Raw genomic sequence first — 16,890 nt, forward strand, 5'->3', positions numbered from 1 at the left:
TTATGATATCTTCCTGGTTGGTCTCATCATAATTTTATATATACATCATTTGAAAATTTGTAACTCATCCCAAACGTATGTATTTGCACAAAGACCCTATGATTAAGTAATGTGTAAACTCATTAACCAGTTTAACCATATATATAAATTACTCACTCTCAAGCTTCCAGGTTCTGTTTTGGACTAAGCTCTTTGCATCGTTCATCTTCTTTGCATTTACCAAGAAACTCCAATACCTCTCATCAGTGTTGTGTAGAATAGTGAGCTAGTTGATTGTATGTTGTATCAATCAATCAATCAATCAACCTTTATTTTGACTCGGAAGTACATTGAGGGCAACCCTCATTTTCAATGTAGCCGAGCATTTACAAAAACAGGGATTGACATGACAAAGAAAATAATGCTTTTGCCTTTGTATTTCCTGGATTTGTTCATAGCAGATTTAGTTTTTTTGAATGAATTAAACTAAACATTGAGTGAGTGACCGAATGAGGATGGATAAAGTTATTGCCTTTCTTTACTACCCTTTCTGTTTTTATTTGTTCATTTATTTTAGTACACAAGGCCTTACCTTAAAGGTCTTTCCCATTTCAAAGCACATTACTGCAGAGCACAATGGAGGCACAGAGTAAACATGTTTTGTTTTTACCTTCCTTTTATCATTTATAACTTTATTTTTTATCTTTTCTTCTTTATTTGTTTTTTATTTTATATTATTAATTTCCCAAAACCTTGGCTGTAGGTTGGAGAATTAAATTAGGCATGCCAAATTTCCTAGCAGTTCTGTAGGGTCTCAGCACAGCACATGTATTAAATAACACACTTGCTTCTACTCAACACAGTAACTTAGTAATTTGCCAACCATGATTTTGATATTTATTTTTTCAAGTAATTATTTGAATCAGTTCCTCAACTGATCTATTGCATTTGCGGTGGGAAAAAAAAACATTTTTATTTATATAATTTCCAAGTACTAATGGCTTTTCCCCCCAGGTAGACTAATTTTAATGTGCTTTTTCTGTCTAATAAAGTTTCTAATTTTAGCATATCATACTATATAACACCCTGATGCCACATATTATTAAATTTGAATAATTGGACCATTCTTTAGTGTTTTTTAGTTAGGGAAGCAGAAAGCACTGACGGATGATTCTGGAATAGTTGGTGTATCTTTTACCTGTGTTGTGCATGCTCATGTGTCATTGTGTGTCATGGCTAGCATCAGTGCCATGTATAACGTGCATGGGCAAAACTCTGTGTGCTGCAGTCAGGTCTTACCAAGTTTTGCTCCATTGTCTCTTTCAGCTTATGACTTGGTTTAAGGCCTGGCTCTTGCCATTCTTTCTTCATTTACTGCTGCTGAGTGGTGCTCCCATAGACCCTTGCTGCAAACTGTGGTGTCTTATGGGCTTTTCATCACTGCCTAATGCTTACAGTTGTTACTGTTACAGTTCATGATGAGAAGCTGGTGATAGGACCAAAGTTAAACTAGACTGTTCCACCTAGTTAAGACCTTTAAATTTATACTTACTTGCATTTTAGCAAGAGATATAACCAGCTGTGAACTGTGTTTAACTTGGAAGTGATGAAAGAAATTTCAAGGCAATGTTGCTAAAGCCAGTGCCTTCTCCATGGCCTGGTATGCCACACCTTAACCATCAGAAGTGTGAGATTTTAAATCCAACTTACTGTCCCCAAATCCTTTACCTATTACCCAATAGTTCAACTGACCTACTGACACCCCTCTGTACTGCCAGTGAGTGTGTCTGTGTGGGTCGTTGATCAGACTAGCATTTTTTTATGGTTCCTATCGAGGATCGTAAAAGCTATAGTCTTCCCCTTGTCTTCCACATTACAGGTGACCGGCTGAGTGCCATACTGAATTCCATTCAGTCTGGGCCTTTCCTCCCAGCTCCCTCCGTATTTGAGCAAGCCGCCAAACCTCCCTCTTCCCTTGTCCACAGCCCTTTTGTGTTTGGACAGTCCCTTTCCCAGCAGCCTCAGCCACAACCACAGCTTCTGAGTAAGTCTGTCTGTCTGTCTGACAGTGGTGGTGCTTGCTTGCCCAGGTGCTGCTTGTATTCTTATTCTTTTATTTACTGGTTTGGTTTCTTGTGTTCTGTTTAGGCTTAGGTCCCCTGCTCTTCAACCTGTCTTCCCTCATACTCGCTTGCTGTATCTGCTATAAGTAACACTTTTCTCGTCCTCATCTTGTAACCATTTTACACCACTAGTCTCTATTAAATTTCTGCTGCTATTATATCAGCTTTTATTTTAAATGTTTTGTTCACCTTCTCACGTCATTTTCTTTCTTTCTTTTTTTCCCTCTGATTTACAACATGTACTTTTGTCATTCTTTCTTTGTTTTACAAACAGCTTTTAGGAGGATGAGCTATTGGACTTAAACAGCTGAGAATATTTCAAAATACCTTCACTCACTCACTCTCTGTGTTACTAAATGTGCAGTTATTTAGTAGAACTATTTGAAAGTACATATGTAAATCAGCTAAAATATACTAACTCAGTATGGGTATGCATATGCCAGTAGCTCTTCAACCAGCCATTGTAGTCCCATGTGCACTCTGAGGAACAAATACCAGAATTACCCCCCACCCTCAATCCCCCTGGCACTTGGCCTTAGTGACTGCATTCTTCTTTTCCTCTCTCTCTCTCTCTCTCTCTCTCTCTCTCTCTCTCTCTCTCTCTCTCTCTCTCTCTCTCTCTCTCTCTCTCTCTCTCTCTCGCTCGCTCGCTCGCTCTCGCTCTCTCTCTTTCGCTCGCTCTTTCGCGCTTTCTCGCTCTCTCTCTCGCACTCTCTCTCTCTCGTGCACTCTCTCTCGCTCTCTCTTTCTCTCTCTTTTGCTCACTCTCGCTCTCTTGCTCTCTCTCTCTTGCTCTCTCTCTCTTTCGCGCTCTCTCACCCTTTTTTCTTCCTTCTCCTTTTTCCTTCTATTATGACAACCTCCCTATGTCTGTCTTGCTCCTGCTCTCTCTCTTTCTCTTGATAGTTTTCTTTGGTTAAATCAAGCCTTGTTGCTTACTCTCCTTGCAACTGTTTTCCGCTGTAGATGCTTCATCACGCAGCCTTGCTTCACGTGAGCGTGTGCACAAAAGCAGTGTGACTGGGCCTGGCACCGCTCTCTCATCTCTTGCTCTCAGACAAAAGGGTGGGTAATGCATGCCTTTCCTGGGAGCACCCAGGAGACTCACTACTGGGATGGGATTCGTCTCATCCACTGCTCCATGATCTGTGTACTTTCCCTTAGGTGTCGGTATGGAGTATATAGCTCGTTAACTTTTATTGGCAGAAATGCTCAGCTCTGGCAGGGTACACTCTAGTTATTGTAGAAATACTTTTACATCATTGTAACTTAGATTCATAAAGTTGACATGATTAAGTGTGAATTAATGAACTGGAAAGCTAGGGTTTCAGTGGATTATTGTCATGTTCCTCTCATTTCAGATTTTTCATTCTTCCTGTCTTTCATGTTGTTTACAGTCCTCCCCCCTCCTGTTATAATTTTTAGGTGACATATTTTATTTTAATGTATTGTATAGTTATTTCATTCCTCTGTCGCAGAGAAATTTCTAAAACCCTGAAAAGCCTATGCTTTGTGGGGTTCCTTCCCACACGTGGTAATTGTATACTGTGGTAATCACTGGTGTGTTATGATATTTAGGTGAGAGAGGGAATGTGGCAGCTCGATCCTTGTCTCCTGCAAGCAAGCACCATCAGGAGAGTCGCTCACCCAAACTGGATAGCCGTTCCAACCGCACTGCTGATCAGGGGAAGATCAAGACCATCGACAGCTTGTCAGCCAGCGAGGCTCTCATCCTCAAGTCGGATACAGGCAAACTGCGTTCTGACTCCCATAGCCGCTCACACTCACCCAACCACAATACCCTACAAGCCCTAAAGGCAGATGGTAGGACCTCAGGTTTCCGAGCCGAGTCTTCAAACCCCAGTTCTCGTTCTTCCTCACCTAAACAGAAGACCCTCACCTCAGGCAGGTCAAGTCCCTCTGGCACTAGTACTCCACGCTCTTCCTCTCCACATGATAAGAACTTGCCACTAAAAGTCAGCCCCTCTTCCAAGGCCCGTCTCGACCCTCCACGGGAAAGATCAAAATCTGACTCCTACACACTGGACCCTGACACTTTAAGAAAGAAAAAGGTGCCCCTAACAGAGCCATTAAGAGGCAGGTCCACTTCCCCCAAACCAAAACTCCCACCCAAAGAGGGTAAAGTTGGAAGCAGCAATGCAGAAAATCGTGCCCCATCTCCCCATGTTGTTCAAGAGAACCTCCACAGTGAAGTGGTAGAACTATGCACCTCCAGTGCCCTGCTGTCAAATGATGTCAATGATGAAAATGCAGAATTGCGCAATGCTGAAGAGGGCTCCTCCAAAGTACATTTCAGCATCGGAAAGGCTCCTGTCAAGGAGGAATTAGACAGTCGTTCCTCACCCAAAGTCAGTCGAAAGACCTCTAGCAGACATGTACGGCCCAAAAAGGACAAATCGGGTCCACTCTTTAAGGGGGAGAATGTGCGTCTCACTGAGCCTGCTAAACAGGCCATGTCACCTTCTGTGGCTGAATGTGCCCGAGCTGTCTTTGCAGCCTTCCTGTGGCATGAGGGCATTGTACATGATGCTATGGCCTGCTCCTCTTTCCTGAAGTTCAACCCTGAACTCACCAAAGAGCATGCACCCATTCGCAGCTCACTCAGCTGCCAGCAGAGCCTCGATGAGAAGGAAAGCAAGCTGAAAAACCGTCACTCACTGGAGATCTCATCTGCTCTCAACATGTTCAACATCTCACCTCATGGACCGGACATCTCTAAGATGGGAAGCATCAACAAGAACAAGGTTCTCTCCATGCTTAAGGAGCCACCATTGCCTGAGAAGTGTGAGGATGGGAAAGGTGAGCCTGTCTCCTATGAAATAACCAGCCATTCATCCATAAGATCAAAGTCGCTCTTGCCCCTTACGCTTCAACACCTGGTGGCTTTTTGGGAGGACATTTCTATGGCGACTATCAAAGCTGCCACACAGAACATGATCTTTCCTAGCCCTGGTTCCAGTGCTATTCTGAAAAAGAAGGAAAATGAGAAAGACAGCAAGAAAGCCAAGAAGGAGAAGAAAAAGAAAGAGAAAGCAGAGGTGCGTCCTAGAGGGAACCTCTTTGGGGAGATGGCACAGTTGGCCATGGGAGGCCCAGAGAAAGACACCATTTGTGAGCTTTGTGGAGAGTCTCATCCATACCCTGTTACCTACCACATGAGGCAGGCCCATCCAGGTACAACAGCTGATTTTTACTGAAAAATCTTAGTGTACTACTGAATTTTGTAAAAGTAGGAGTATTAAGTACATGTAGATGACATGGATTATGAGTGGTTTCCTTTGTACTCTTTCAGGCTGTGGACGCTATGCTGGAGGCCAGGGCTATAACAGTATTGGTCACTTCTGTGGTGGGTGGGCAGGGAACTGTGGAGATGGAGGCATAGGAGGGAGCACCTGGTATTTAGTTTGTGATCGCTGCAGAGAAAAGTACCTGAGAGAGAAACAAACTGCAGCCAGGGAAAAGGTAAAGCTTAATTTCACAAGAGCTTATGTTTTTACACACACATATGCATACATCTTGCATGTTGCAAAAGTAGTTCTGTTTAATTCCTGATGGCTGTCAGAGGTAATGTGAAGCACACGCATCTGCACATATTTTGATGTGTTATACCAATAACTTGTAAGAGACAACAATAATATCAAAGATAATAATGCAAATGTCTTGTTCATATGCAAGACATCCTCTTTCCTGTTCTTTTGGTGACACAGATTAAGATGTAACATTGCCTGAACTGCAGGACCTTTCTATCTCCTCCACTGGCTTAAAACAATTCATAAGTTAAAGTATTCTGCTGCTGGTTGTGTAAGTAGCCCTGTTCTAGCACAGACTTGTTAGCTTGGGTCACCTGAGTTGTATCCATGCTACTGTTCCCCAGAGAGGTCCCTCTGCTAGCTTGATCATAAGGTCGCTATTAGGTATTGTTACTGGTGCAAGATGAGTTTTAAAGAGCAAGGCCCTGTTGCATCTTTTACTTCTACAGAGCTAACCGTCAGTCTCCTTTCAGCCAAACACCTTGAAGCTGCTGTTGGTTTCCCCTGGCTCTAGTCAGTCTGGGGTCCTAGGAAAAGCTAGTCAGCCTAGTGGTAGCATGGGTATTTTGCCACATCTTGAAGAGCTGTGACAGTTTCTCAGGCTGCCTATGACCCATGCAAGTAAAATGTCATTAAACATTTTAAGTAATCCATGTCTTCCTTTCCTCCTTAAAATGTACATTTATCATCACAAGAATATGGAAGGATTATTTCCAGATGCACATCATTTGAACAGCGCATTCCTTCACTTTTTTCACTAGCCTAGAAGTCTGTCAAGTCTGAAAGAGCCGCACATTGCCTAAGAGTGCACTGTGCATGCCAGGACGTCCACATGGTAATAGGTTCTTGCTTTGGCCCAATTCTTTTTGTTTGTTTGTTTGTTTGTTTGTTTTTTGGGAGAGTCTTACCCCCTCAGTTTATCAGTACATTGAGATGGATTTTTCACTGAAAAGCAACATGCTTGTCTGCTGTCATTCCCAGGCCAGGTGTTGTAGCATTATGTGTACTTAGGTGCCGGTGTTCACCAGACAGGAGGTAATTTTTATGACTTGCATGTGGATCTGTTTGGTGTTTGACACCAGGATTGGGGTCTTGCCACCATGCCAAGAGCCTAATTGCATTCTCAGCAATGTTTCAATGATGAAAGTCAGTGGTCGTCACTTTGCAATTTTTTTCTGGTTATAATGTATCAATGTGGCCTTCCTAAAGCCCTACTTCATTATCTTGGTGAAATATATCCAGGCACCTATTCTAATTCAGCTACTTTAAGGTGAAGCTGTTGCTAATACTGGCAGTCAGTTACGCACACTCAGCTTGCATGATTGCCATAGAAAAGCATGACCACTGGAATGGGGTGCTCTGGAGCAGCCTTACATAAGCCAGAGGGCACCTTACCCATGTCAAGCTTCAGCTAGAGGTGTATAAACGCCACAGCATTGGGCTGCAAAATAATGGAGCTACATTCTTTGGAGTGATGGAGCATGTACATGAGTTGCAGTGGCGTTTGTGATCCAGAGCTAACCATTTAACATCAGTACCTGACCTCACAAATGTTCTTGTGCTTGAATCAGAACCTGACAGGAGTGTTACAACATCTAGTGTAAAGCTTTCCCAAAAGAGTTGAGGCTGTTACCGTCATAATTCTGTGACTATCAACAGGAAAGAAATGAAACTTTTAGTTTAAGATTGTGACAGGCGCTCTGAATCCGCAAGGATGTCTTGTGAGCAGGATATTTGTGTTACTGTCTACATTAAATGGCAAGTTAATGTGTTAACCACAGTTAAGTCATAACAGTTATGTAATTTTGAAACTTTGCTTTCAGTTTGAAGTAATTGGTTTAGATTTAAGTGTATTTTTATTTATTTATTTATTTTTTGGTGGTGGTAGGTGAAACAATCCAGGAAGAAGCCTCTGCAGGTGAAAACTCCTCGAGCACTTCCCACCATGGAGGCTCACCAGGTGATTCGTGCCAATGCCCTATTTCTGTTGTCCCTGAGCAGCGCAGCTGAACCTAGCCTTCTGTGTCACCACCCACCCAAACCCTTCCACCCACATCTGCCCAGCCTCAAGGAGGGTGTTTCTGAAGAGCTGCCCAACAAAATTGGCTGCCTCTATCTGCAGACCCTTGCCCGGTATATAGCACAGCTCAGTTATTACTGAGTCATAGACATTTTCATATTTTCTCAAAAAATGTCATGTAACTTGAATTGTTTTGTCTGTGAACATTGATGCCAATCAACAGTTGTATTCAAGCCTCTGTTGTGAGATTGATCTCGGTGTCTTTTGTTGCAGTCAACATACTGAGAATTTTGGAGCATACCAGGATGAAAATCTATTTCAAGATGAGATGCGCTACCTGAGATCGACTTCAGTTCCTGCTCCTTATATTTCTGTCACACCAGATGCTTGCCCTAATGTGTTTGAAGAACCTGAGAGCAACATGAAGTCTATGCCACCTAGGTAGGAGCCCATAGTCCATTCCAGGTGATAATTTTACTGACTGAGGCGGAGATGAGCTTTTCAAATAATCTTGTTTCTCTCCCTTCTCTTCACTGTTTGCTTTGGTAGTCTGGAGACCAGCCCTATCACAGATAGTGACACAGCCAAGCGGACAGTGTTCCAGCGCTCTTACTCTGTAGTAGCTTCTGAGTATGACAAACAGCACTCAGCGTCCCCTGCACGAGTGAAGGCAGTGCCCAGACGAAGGGTACACAGTGGAGATGCGGGTATGTTCTACTTGTATTTAATGGCACATCCAAAATATTGTTACCACTGACTTATTAAATAAATATAATTGGAGTTGTACGTTCTGACAGGTCAATGAATTTTCAGATTTTCTATTAAAATTACTGATATAGTTCACCTGGGATATTTTCCGTCTACCACAGACACATTAACATAATACCTTCAGCGCTTATTTATGCTTCATGTTTCATGAAAGTTGGCAAGATACATTTTTATATAACAAAATGTATCTGCATTTTTTCATGAGCGGTTATTTGGAGGTACTCGGTCTCCTACTTAAATTGGTTTAGTTGGTGGTAAGATAAGTCTAGATACTGCTTAGAAAAATTCTCCTTGGATAGTACTGGAGATTGGATAGTACTGGAGATAACAAACAGACCTCTGTGTACAGAAGGTAATATGGCAAAGTATTTTCATATATCAGCCTGGGAATTTGCAGATTTGTGTTGTACTAAAAGCATTTTGTCTGTAATTACCTGTTTGAAACTAATCTATTCTAGCTCTGAAATGGTATAAGTATAAAATAGAATTAGTTTGTTTAGGTCATGACTTTCCTATAGACACGTACTGAGGCGTGTCTGTCATGAGCTGTATATGTGAATAACATATATATTTGGAGATACACATAGCAAGTTTTGATTTAAACAGTATTTGTAAATAGGTGAAATGATTTAACAAGTGACAGAATTAACATGTTTGTCATTCTTTATATAACTGAAGTAAACAATAATGCAATTTCCTTTGTGGAAAAAGTTAGTACACCCCTACATATATCACTGCTTTTGGATTTTGTTACTGGGGTATGTGGTATCGTGATGCTTAGATCAAGAGTTTAGATGCCTGTGAGCCTGGGAAGGGGTTTGAAAAGATATCCAAAATATCCTCAAGTGACCTATAGATGTTCTTATGAAGCAAGTGCCCTATATTCTGCTTCTGTTTTAGAAGTTGGCTCCTCACTCTTGCGACATCCTTCTCCTGAGCTGTCTCGTCTAATCTCAGCCCATGGTTCCCTGAGTAAGGGCGAGAGAAATTTTCAGTGGCCTGTCCTTGCATTTGTCATTCAACACCATGATTTGGAGGGCCTAGAAGTGGCCATGAAGCATGCTCTGCGCAAATCTGCTTGCAGAGTGTTTGCTATGGAGGTTAGTGATAACTGGTCACGTACTGTACCTGGTCGTGATACCTGTTTCATGTTCTCATCAGTATATCCTTATTCATGCCTTTGCACTATACAATCCCTATTTCTTAATGAAAATCCTCCATTTCCCTCATCAGGCATTTAACTGGCTGCTATGCAACGTGATTCAGACCACGTCTCTCCATGATATCCTCTGGCACTTTGTGGCTTCTCTCACCCCATCTCCCTGTGAACCAGAGGAGGAGGAGGAAGAGGACAACAAAGGGAACAAAGAAATTGTGGAGCAGGTGTGTGGCGATTTTGTTAATTTTGTGAATTAACAACATACTGTGTGATCGCTATTAGAATAATTTTAACAGATGTGTCCAGTTAAGGACACAGCATTTGTTTTCTGTCTGTTTTGAGAGTATTGAGCAGGGATTTCTTACCTTTTGAAGGCTGTCTGATCTGTTGTGTTGCAGGAGAAAGATTTGGGTGTGTGTGAGCATCCACTCTCTGATATTGTTATTGCTGGAGAGGCTGCTCACCCGCTGCCCCATACTTTCCATCGACTCCTTCAGACCATCTCTGACCTGATGATGTCACTACCCAGTGGAAGCTCCCTCCAACAAATGGCCCTCAGGTAATTAATCCTCTGTGGAACACATGCCCCTATGGGCACCTATATGTTACATGTAACTCTAAAATCTTTCTTGTAACTGATATTTTTTCTTGCAATAGGTGCTGGAGCCTCAAATTCAAACAGTCAGACCACCAGTTTCTGCATCAGAGTAATGTGTTCCATCATATCAACAACATCCTGTCCAAATCGGATGATGGGGATAGCGAGGAGAGCTTTAACATCAGTGTGCAGTCAGGATATGAAGCCATCAACCAGGTTTTAATTACATTTTTCAGTAGTCAAGCTCATTGCTCTCAAAACAGTTCCTATTTAAACAGCCAAACCAATCTGGGTAGTGTATAACATCAGCCTTGCAGAATCACGACACTTTTAACACATAAAATATTGAAATCCAGATCAAAACTCAAAATGTCATTACCCCTATTAGCAGTATATTTTTTTCATGCATATTTTAAAATTTTTCCTTGAATGCAGGAGCTGTGTGTGGTAACCTGTCTGAAGGACTTGACCAGTGTAGTAGACATAAAAACATCCAGCCGGCCAGCTATGATTGGCAGCCTGACAGATGGATCTACTGAGACCTTTTGGGAGTCGGGGGATGAGGACAAGAACAAGACCAAGAGCATCACCATCAGCTGTGTGAAAGGCATAAATGCTTCTTACGTGTCTGTGCATGTGGACAACTCCCGTGACATTGGGGTGAGTCTGGGACTGGGGATCGTGTTTTATAGTTATGATCTTTTTGTAGATCATATGATTTGTTCAGTTAATTAACACTTGCATCTGGATTCATGTTATACTGTTTCTGCTTTTTCTGATAATTTAGAACAAAGTCACGTCAATGACATTTCTATGTGGAAAGGCAGTGGAAGACCTCTGCAGGATCAAACAGGTATGTCTTTCAAATGTCAAATTAAACTCTGAACAATAAACAGTCATCAGTAATATGATTTGAAAATCTAAAGCATTTAACACATTGCTTTATTGTTCTGTTGAACTTTTTAGAGCTTCAGTCGGAAAAGCAATCAATTAAGTCTATATGGAAATTTCAGTCATGTGGCCAGATATCAAGTTACTGTTGATTTCCATGGCCTTTTTATGACCTTTTTATTTAGTGATCTCTTTGTTGTTGCAGATTGATCTGGACTCAAGGCACATGGGATGGGTAACCAGTGAGTTGCCTGGAGGAGATCACCATGTGATCAAGATTGAGATGAAGGGCCCTGAGAACACTCTGAGGGTGAGGCAAGTCAAAGTGCTTGGCTGGAAGGAGGGTGAGAGCATCAAGATAGCTGGACAGATCTCTGCCAGCGTGGCCCAGCAAAAGAACTGTGAAGCAGAGACCCTGCGTGTGTTCCGCCTTATCACCTCACAGGTTAGTGTAACTGTCTTTATATAGGGTTGTGGAACGAAGGGCCAGAGTCTGGCACAGTTTGCTGATTGGAGTTCCCCACCCAAACTTCAGATACTGTATTCCAGATTATTATTTTTTTTTTTGTATTTGAGGGTTTTTTTATTTGGAAATTCAAGTTAAAGTAGGATATGGACCAGAATTTACCACTTTTAACTTATTGTAAATTGTTTCAGAATAAATTTTGAATGAATTTAAAGAAATTGTTTTAAAATAAATCTGGCTTTTCATTTCTTTTAAACTTCTTACTTGCACTTAAAATAGTTCCTGTCATTTATGTAGGTGTTTGGCAAGCTAATTTGTGGAGATGCTGAACCTACTCCTGAGCAGGAAGAGAAGAACCTTCTGTCATCTCCTGAGGGTGAAGACAAGGTCGGTGCCAAAGTAATCACATAATCACAAGAGCCATAAACATAAAAACTAATCTAATAGACAATCATGAGTTTATTGAAGTTAATTGCTTTTATTACTAATTTCTTGTCAGGCACCATCTGATGCTGACTTGAAAGAACACATGGTTGGCATCATCTTTAGCAGGAGCAAGCTCACTAATCTACAGAAGCAGGTACAATATTGCATTAAATTAGTGTCTGGCTATTATACCATAAAGTATCCTAAATCTCATTGACTTTTTTTTTAATCCTCATTAATCCTTATTTTGTCCACAGGTGTGTGCTCACATTGTGCAGGCCATTCGCATGGAGGCTACACGTGTGCGGGAGGAGTGGGAGCATGCCATCTCAAGTAAGGAGAATGCCAACTCCCAGCCTAGTGATGATGATGCCTCCTCAGATGCATACTGTTTTGAATTGCTGTCAATGGTGCTTGCCCTGAGTGGGTCCAATGTGGGCAGGCAGTATTTGGCTCAACAACTCACCCTACTACAGGATCTCTTCTCACTCCTTCATACGGCTTCACCACGTGTTCAAAGACAGGTGTGGCTAAGTCTGTGTGTATAATATGCACTCTTCCTCTTTTCACATGTGACTATTATAGTCTTAGCTAGCTTTAGGATTTAATGGCACTGCACTCCACACAGGTGACCTCATTGCTCAGACGTGTGCTTCCTGAAGTGACTCCTGTGCGCTTAGCCAGTGTAATTGGAGTGAAGGCCTTGCCCCCAGCAGATATTAGTGACATCATCCATTCTACGGAAAAAGGTGACTGGAACAAGCTAGGAATCCTGGACATGTTCCTGGGCTGCATTGCTAAGGCCCTAACCGTACAACTAAAGGCCAAGGGCACCACCATTGTGGGTACAGCTGGTATGGCAGCAGGCAAAGGTGTAACAACAGTTACATTGCCTATGATTTTCAACTCAAGGTAAGCTGGCACTGATTTGCTACAGTAATCTGAAAAACGATTTACTTCAGATTCATGAAATGAGCCTATACATATTGTGAAAGGTTGAGCTTTGTCTATGCGTCAGCAAGCTCATTTATCCCTTTTTCCCTTTCTTTTTTTGTGTAGTTACATCCGTCGAGGGGAAAGTCACTGGTGGATGAAGGGCTCAACCCCACCTCAGATTGCAGAGATCATCATTAAGCTGGTTAAGGATATGGCTGCTGTTAGTATTCAGTCTCAATTTTATTTTCTTCAAACTTCTCAGTTCCCATTCATGGTTTTATAGTGGTTTTGGAGGAAGGTAGACCCATTGTTTCTTCTATGCAGGGCCATCTCTCAGATGCCTGGTCCAGAGTGACCAAGAACGCTATTGCTGAGACCATTATTGCTCTCACCAAGATGGAGGAGGAGCATCGCTCACCAGTGCGCTGCATTGCTACCACACGGGTATGACTAAGCTTTCCGTTACTCAAACCCTTCTGTTTCTTTTGAGCACAAGTCAGCTTAGTGAGTGCTCTTCAGCAAATCTGGCCACTGTGCTGTCAGGTGTGGTTGGGTGGAGTCTACTCTTCAAATGTCCTTCTATTTAAAATCAGAAGCCCTCATTTACCGCAAATATAGAGTTTTAAACACATAGAAAGTTACCAGTGCCCAGGTCATTCTTTTTTGTATTTGTGCTGTTTTGTAAGTGAATATAATCAAAAATTTTATGGACATGGTCAGTTGAAGTATAATAAAAGAATGTTATTCTACTACAGAGCAAATCATTTTTTAAATGGGTTAAGCTGAATCTGACATATGATTTCTTCACAGCTTTGGCTGGCTCTTGCCTCTCTGTGTGTGCTGGATCAGGACCATGTGGACCGACTGTCCTCAGGCCGCTGGATGGGCAAAGATGGCCAGCAAAAACAGATGGTACTGCATACAGAGTCTAAAAGGCCCCTGTGGACACAATAAAGAGCCATAAATACACAGTTGCCTCATAGGCCTACTGCAGAAAAAACTGGCTCTTTACCCTCTTTTGCATTTGTTCACAGCCTATGTGTGATAACCATGATGACGGAGAGACTGCAGCCATCATTTTGTGTAATGTGTGTGGAAACCTGTGTACTGACTGTGATCGCTTCCTCCACTTGCACCGCCGGACACGCTCCCATCAACGACAGGTACGCTTCCGTTCATGCAACTGCAACATGATGTGGACAGAATAACAAATTATTTTTACTTTTTGTAACGATGAACTGCAATTTATTAAACAATATATTAAACACCTTGATGCTTTCTCAAAAATATTACCATAATTTAATCATGTGGTTCATTGAAACACACACAGAAAATCACCCATCAGGAATGTTGGTGATTGGTCAGGATGCTTACAGCAAACAATAAACAAACTCTAATTTGCATATTTCAAAGGCTACATTGTCATGATGATTATCAAGTGATATACAATCCTAATTCACGTTGAGTGGGATACATCATGAAACCTGCTCAACATTATATTGTTCTTGTTGCTGTTTGCAGGTTTTTAAAGAGGAAGAGGAGGCCATAAAGGTTGACCTGCATGAGGGCTGTGGAAGGACCAAACTCTTCTGGCTCATGGCACTGGCTGACTCCAAGACCATGAAGGCCATGGTAGAATTCAGAGAACACACAGGTGAGACGACCTTGCACCCTGTGCTGGTAAAAATGTGCTGTATTCCTAGTAAGTGGACTGTTTATGGACATTATGTTTGGATGATATAAAACTGACAAACTATTATCATCTGCAGAATTACCATGATGATATTATCGTGATTATAATTCATTTATGAAATAACACCTGTAACCATTACATACCCTTACACTATAGCTTTTTCCTCATGGTAATGTAATTATTGGAGAATTAAAACCAGCTTCTAATGTTATTGATTCATAATACCCATGTTCTCCCCAGATGGTACTCTTTAACATCCAGCATGTTTTTGTGTTTTTCTGGGTTCGTTTCTTGGAAAACAAAATGGCTGGTTTGGTTGGAAACCAAACTGCTGCACCCTTCTGGACAACTTTATACAGTCACTCATTATTTGAGAGTATTAGCATTAGCACGTATTAGCATTTCTTTGTTGCATGTACCTCAGCATTAGTTGCCAAATATAAATTTTCCAAACTTTTCCAACTGGCATTCAAAGAAAATGCGTGCAGTTAATTAGCTCTTCATGTTATGTTTGTATAGCCTGTAGAAAAAGAACAATAAGCTGCAGAACATCAGCACTTTAAAAGGTTTTGCGATATTCTATAATATCATATTCAATCCCAATTCTAAGGGACTTTTTCTCCACTCTGGCCATTTTGGCCATAAATCCCCTTGTCTCTCAGGTAAACCTGCTTCAAGCAGTTCAGATGCCTGCCGCTTTTGTGGAACCAGGAATGGCACAGAGTTGTCTGCAGTGGGAAGTGTGTGCTCAGACCCAGACTGTCAGGTACAAAGCTTTCCTTGTCCTAAAATATATGCAGCATATTGTAGAACTACTGTGTCTATTTGAATTTTAATAAATGCAGCAAGAGGTCAATCTGGTATTGTTATGTGACCACAGTGATATATTGTTTCTCTCTCTCTCTCTCTCTCTCTCTCTCGCTCTCTCTCTCTCTCTCTCTCTCTCTCTGTGCGTGTGTGTGCGCGTGCTTGTAGGAGTATGCGAAACTGGCCTGCAGTAAGACCCATGTGTGTGGTCACCCCTGTGGTGGGGTGAAGAACGAAGAGCTGTGTTTGCCCTGTCTTCATGGCTGTGATAAGAGCACTGGCTGTCTCAAACAAGATGCTGATGATATGTGCATGATCTGTTTCACTGAGGCTCTGTCTGCTGCCCCTGCTGTCCAGGTATATGTTGTGAAGAAAAACAGTAATTGTGGCCACAGGACAAACAGTTGGCTCATTATTCATTATAAGGTTATAACTGTTCTGCAAGTCTGACATGACTTTGTCTGTTCTTAGCTGGACTGCAGCCATGTGTTCCATCTCCAGTGCACACGTAGAGTTCTAGAGAACCGTTGGCTTGGGCCCAGGATAACTTTTGGGTTCATGTCCTGTCCTATCTGTAAGGTATGTAATCTTATGACCTTTTTAAAGAGCTGCAAACCAAAAGCTATTAAATCAAGCAAAAGTTTGCTATTTTCTTTAGACCACGTGTACCTTGGTATTTTTGGTAAACTCTCATGATTTCTTTTGTTCTAGAACAAAATTAACCATTCAGTGATCAAAGATCTTCTGGATCCCATTAAAGAGCTATATGATGATGTGAGGAGAAAAGCTTTAATGAGACTGGAATATGAGGGCCTACACAAGAGTGAGGCCATCACAACGCCTGGAGCCCGCTTTTACAATGATCCTGCTGGATTCGCTATGAATAGATACGCTTATTATGTGTGCTACAAGTGCAAAAAGGTTAGCTCATAAGGTTTCAGACATTTTGAATTTATACACTGAAATTAGTGTTTAATGGTAAATATGTAATCTAGTCTTTTTAGTTCATGTCTCATCTATTAAATATATATTGTACTTGATATACCAGTTTCTGATGTATCCTGTTTTGCACTTTTCAGAATTCTTTAAAGCCTTTTATAGAGTAAAGCAGAACCTTAAATTATATGAAAATAGCACTAATCCAATCACTTTACATTACTATGCAAGAAATAACCCTTCAGCTATAGTATTTTTCGCTAAAAATATGAGTTAATTGTTCAATTCTGCAGGCCTATTTTGGGGGAGAGGCACGCTGTGATGCAGAGGCAGGGCAAGGTGATGACTATGACCCCAGCGAGCTCATCTGTGGAGCATGCTCAGATGTGTCCAGAGCACAGGTTAGTAAAAAGGAATGGTGTGTTCTGAAAAATGTCAAATAAATATTATTTTTTATATATATATATATATATATATATATATATATATATATATATATATATATATATATATATATATATATATATATATATATAT

General features: G+C 41.4%; 1 protein-coding gene across 16 annotated transcripts in view; it reads left to right on the forward strand.

Annotated features, from left to right (window-relative positions):
- Positions 1 to 16,890, forward strand: part of mycbp2 (MYC binding protein 2) — a 77,734-nt gene that overhangs the window by 57,619 nt on the left and 3,225 nt on the right. For 9 of the 16 annotated variants that reach the window (XM_037539449.1, XM_037539454.1, XM_037539452.1 and 6 more), the window contains 28 exons: positions 1,859 to 2,023; positions 3,069 to 3,167; positions 3,681 to 5,297; positions 5,416 to 5,585; positions 7,542 to 7,786; positions 7,947 to 8,114; positions 8,223 to 8,380; positions 9,342 to 9,541; positions 9,675 to 9,824; positions 9,999 to 10,159; positions 10,258 to 10,414; positions 10,634 to 10,858; positions 10,986 to 11,051; positions 11,295 to 11,534; positions 11,853 to 11,942; positions 12,055 to 12,135; positions 12,239 to 12,505; positions 12,610 to 12,893; positions 13,041 to 13,137; positions 13,242 to 13,361; positions 13,728 to 13,829; positions 13,952 to 14,080; positions 14,439 to 14,571; positions 15,273 to 15,376; positions 15,586 to 15,774; positions 15,889 to 15,996; positions 16,129 to 16,338; positions 16,647 to 16,754. In XM_037539449.1, the coding sequence (XP_037395346.1) occupies positions 1,859 to 2,023; positions 3,069 to 3,167; positions 3,681 to 5,297; positions 5,416 to 5,585; positions 7,542 to 7,786; positions 7,947 to 8,114; positions 8,223 to 8,380; positions 9,342 to 9,541; positions 9,675 to 9,824; positions 9,999 to 10,159; positions 10,258 to 10,414; positions 10,634 to 10,858; positions 10,986 to 11,051; positions 11,295 to 11,534; positions 11,853 to 11,942; positions 12,055 to 12,135; positions 12,239 to 12,505; positions 12,610 to 12,893; positions 13,041 to 13,137; positions 13,242 to 13,361; positions 13,728 to 13,829; positions 13,952 to 14,080; positions 14,439 to 14,571; positions 15,273 to 15,376; positions 15,586 to 15,774; positions 15,889 to 15,996; positions 16,129 to 16,338; positions 16,647 to 16,754 (5,843 nt within the window). The remainder of the gene's footprint in view (positions 1 to 1,858; positions 2,024 to 3,068; positions 3,168 to 3,680; positions 5,298 to 5,415; positions 5,586 to 7,541; positions 7,787 to 7,946; positions 8,115 to 8,222; positions 8,381 to 9,341; positions 9,542 to 9,674; positions 9,825 to 9,998; positions 10,160 to 10,257; positions 10,415 to 10,633; positions 10,859 to 10,985; positions 11,052 to 11,294; positions 11,535 to 11,852; positions 11,943 to 12,054; positions 12,136 to 12,238; positions 12,506 to 12,609; positions 12,894 to 13,040; positions 13,138 to 13,241; positions 13,362 to 13,727; positions 13,830 to 13,951; positions 14,081 to 14,438; positions 14,572 to 15,272; positions 15,377 to 15,585; positions 15,775 to 15,888; positions 15,997 to 16,128; positions 16,339 to 16,646; positions 16,755 to 16,890) is intronic. The other 7 variants (XM_017710832.2, XM_017710833.2, XM_017710836.2 and 4 more) reach the window with 5 other exon arrangements.

The sequence above is a fragment of the Pygocentrus nattereri genome, chromosome 6 (genome assembly GCF_015220715.1).
Source record: "Pygocentrus nattereri isolate fPygNat1 chromosome 6, fPygNat1.pri, whole genome shotgun sequence".
Classification (NCBI taxonomy): Eukaryota; Metazoa; Chordata; class Actinopteri; order Characiformes; family Serrasalmidae; genus Pygocentrus; species Pygocentrus nattereri.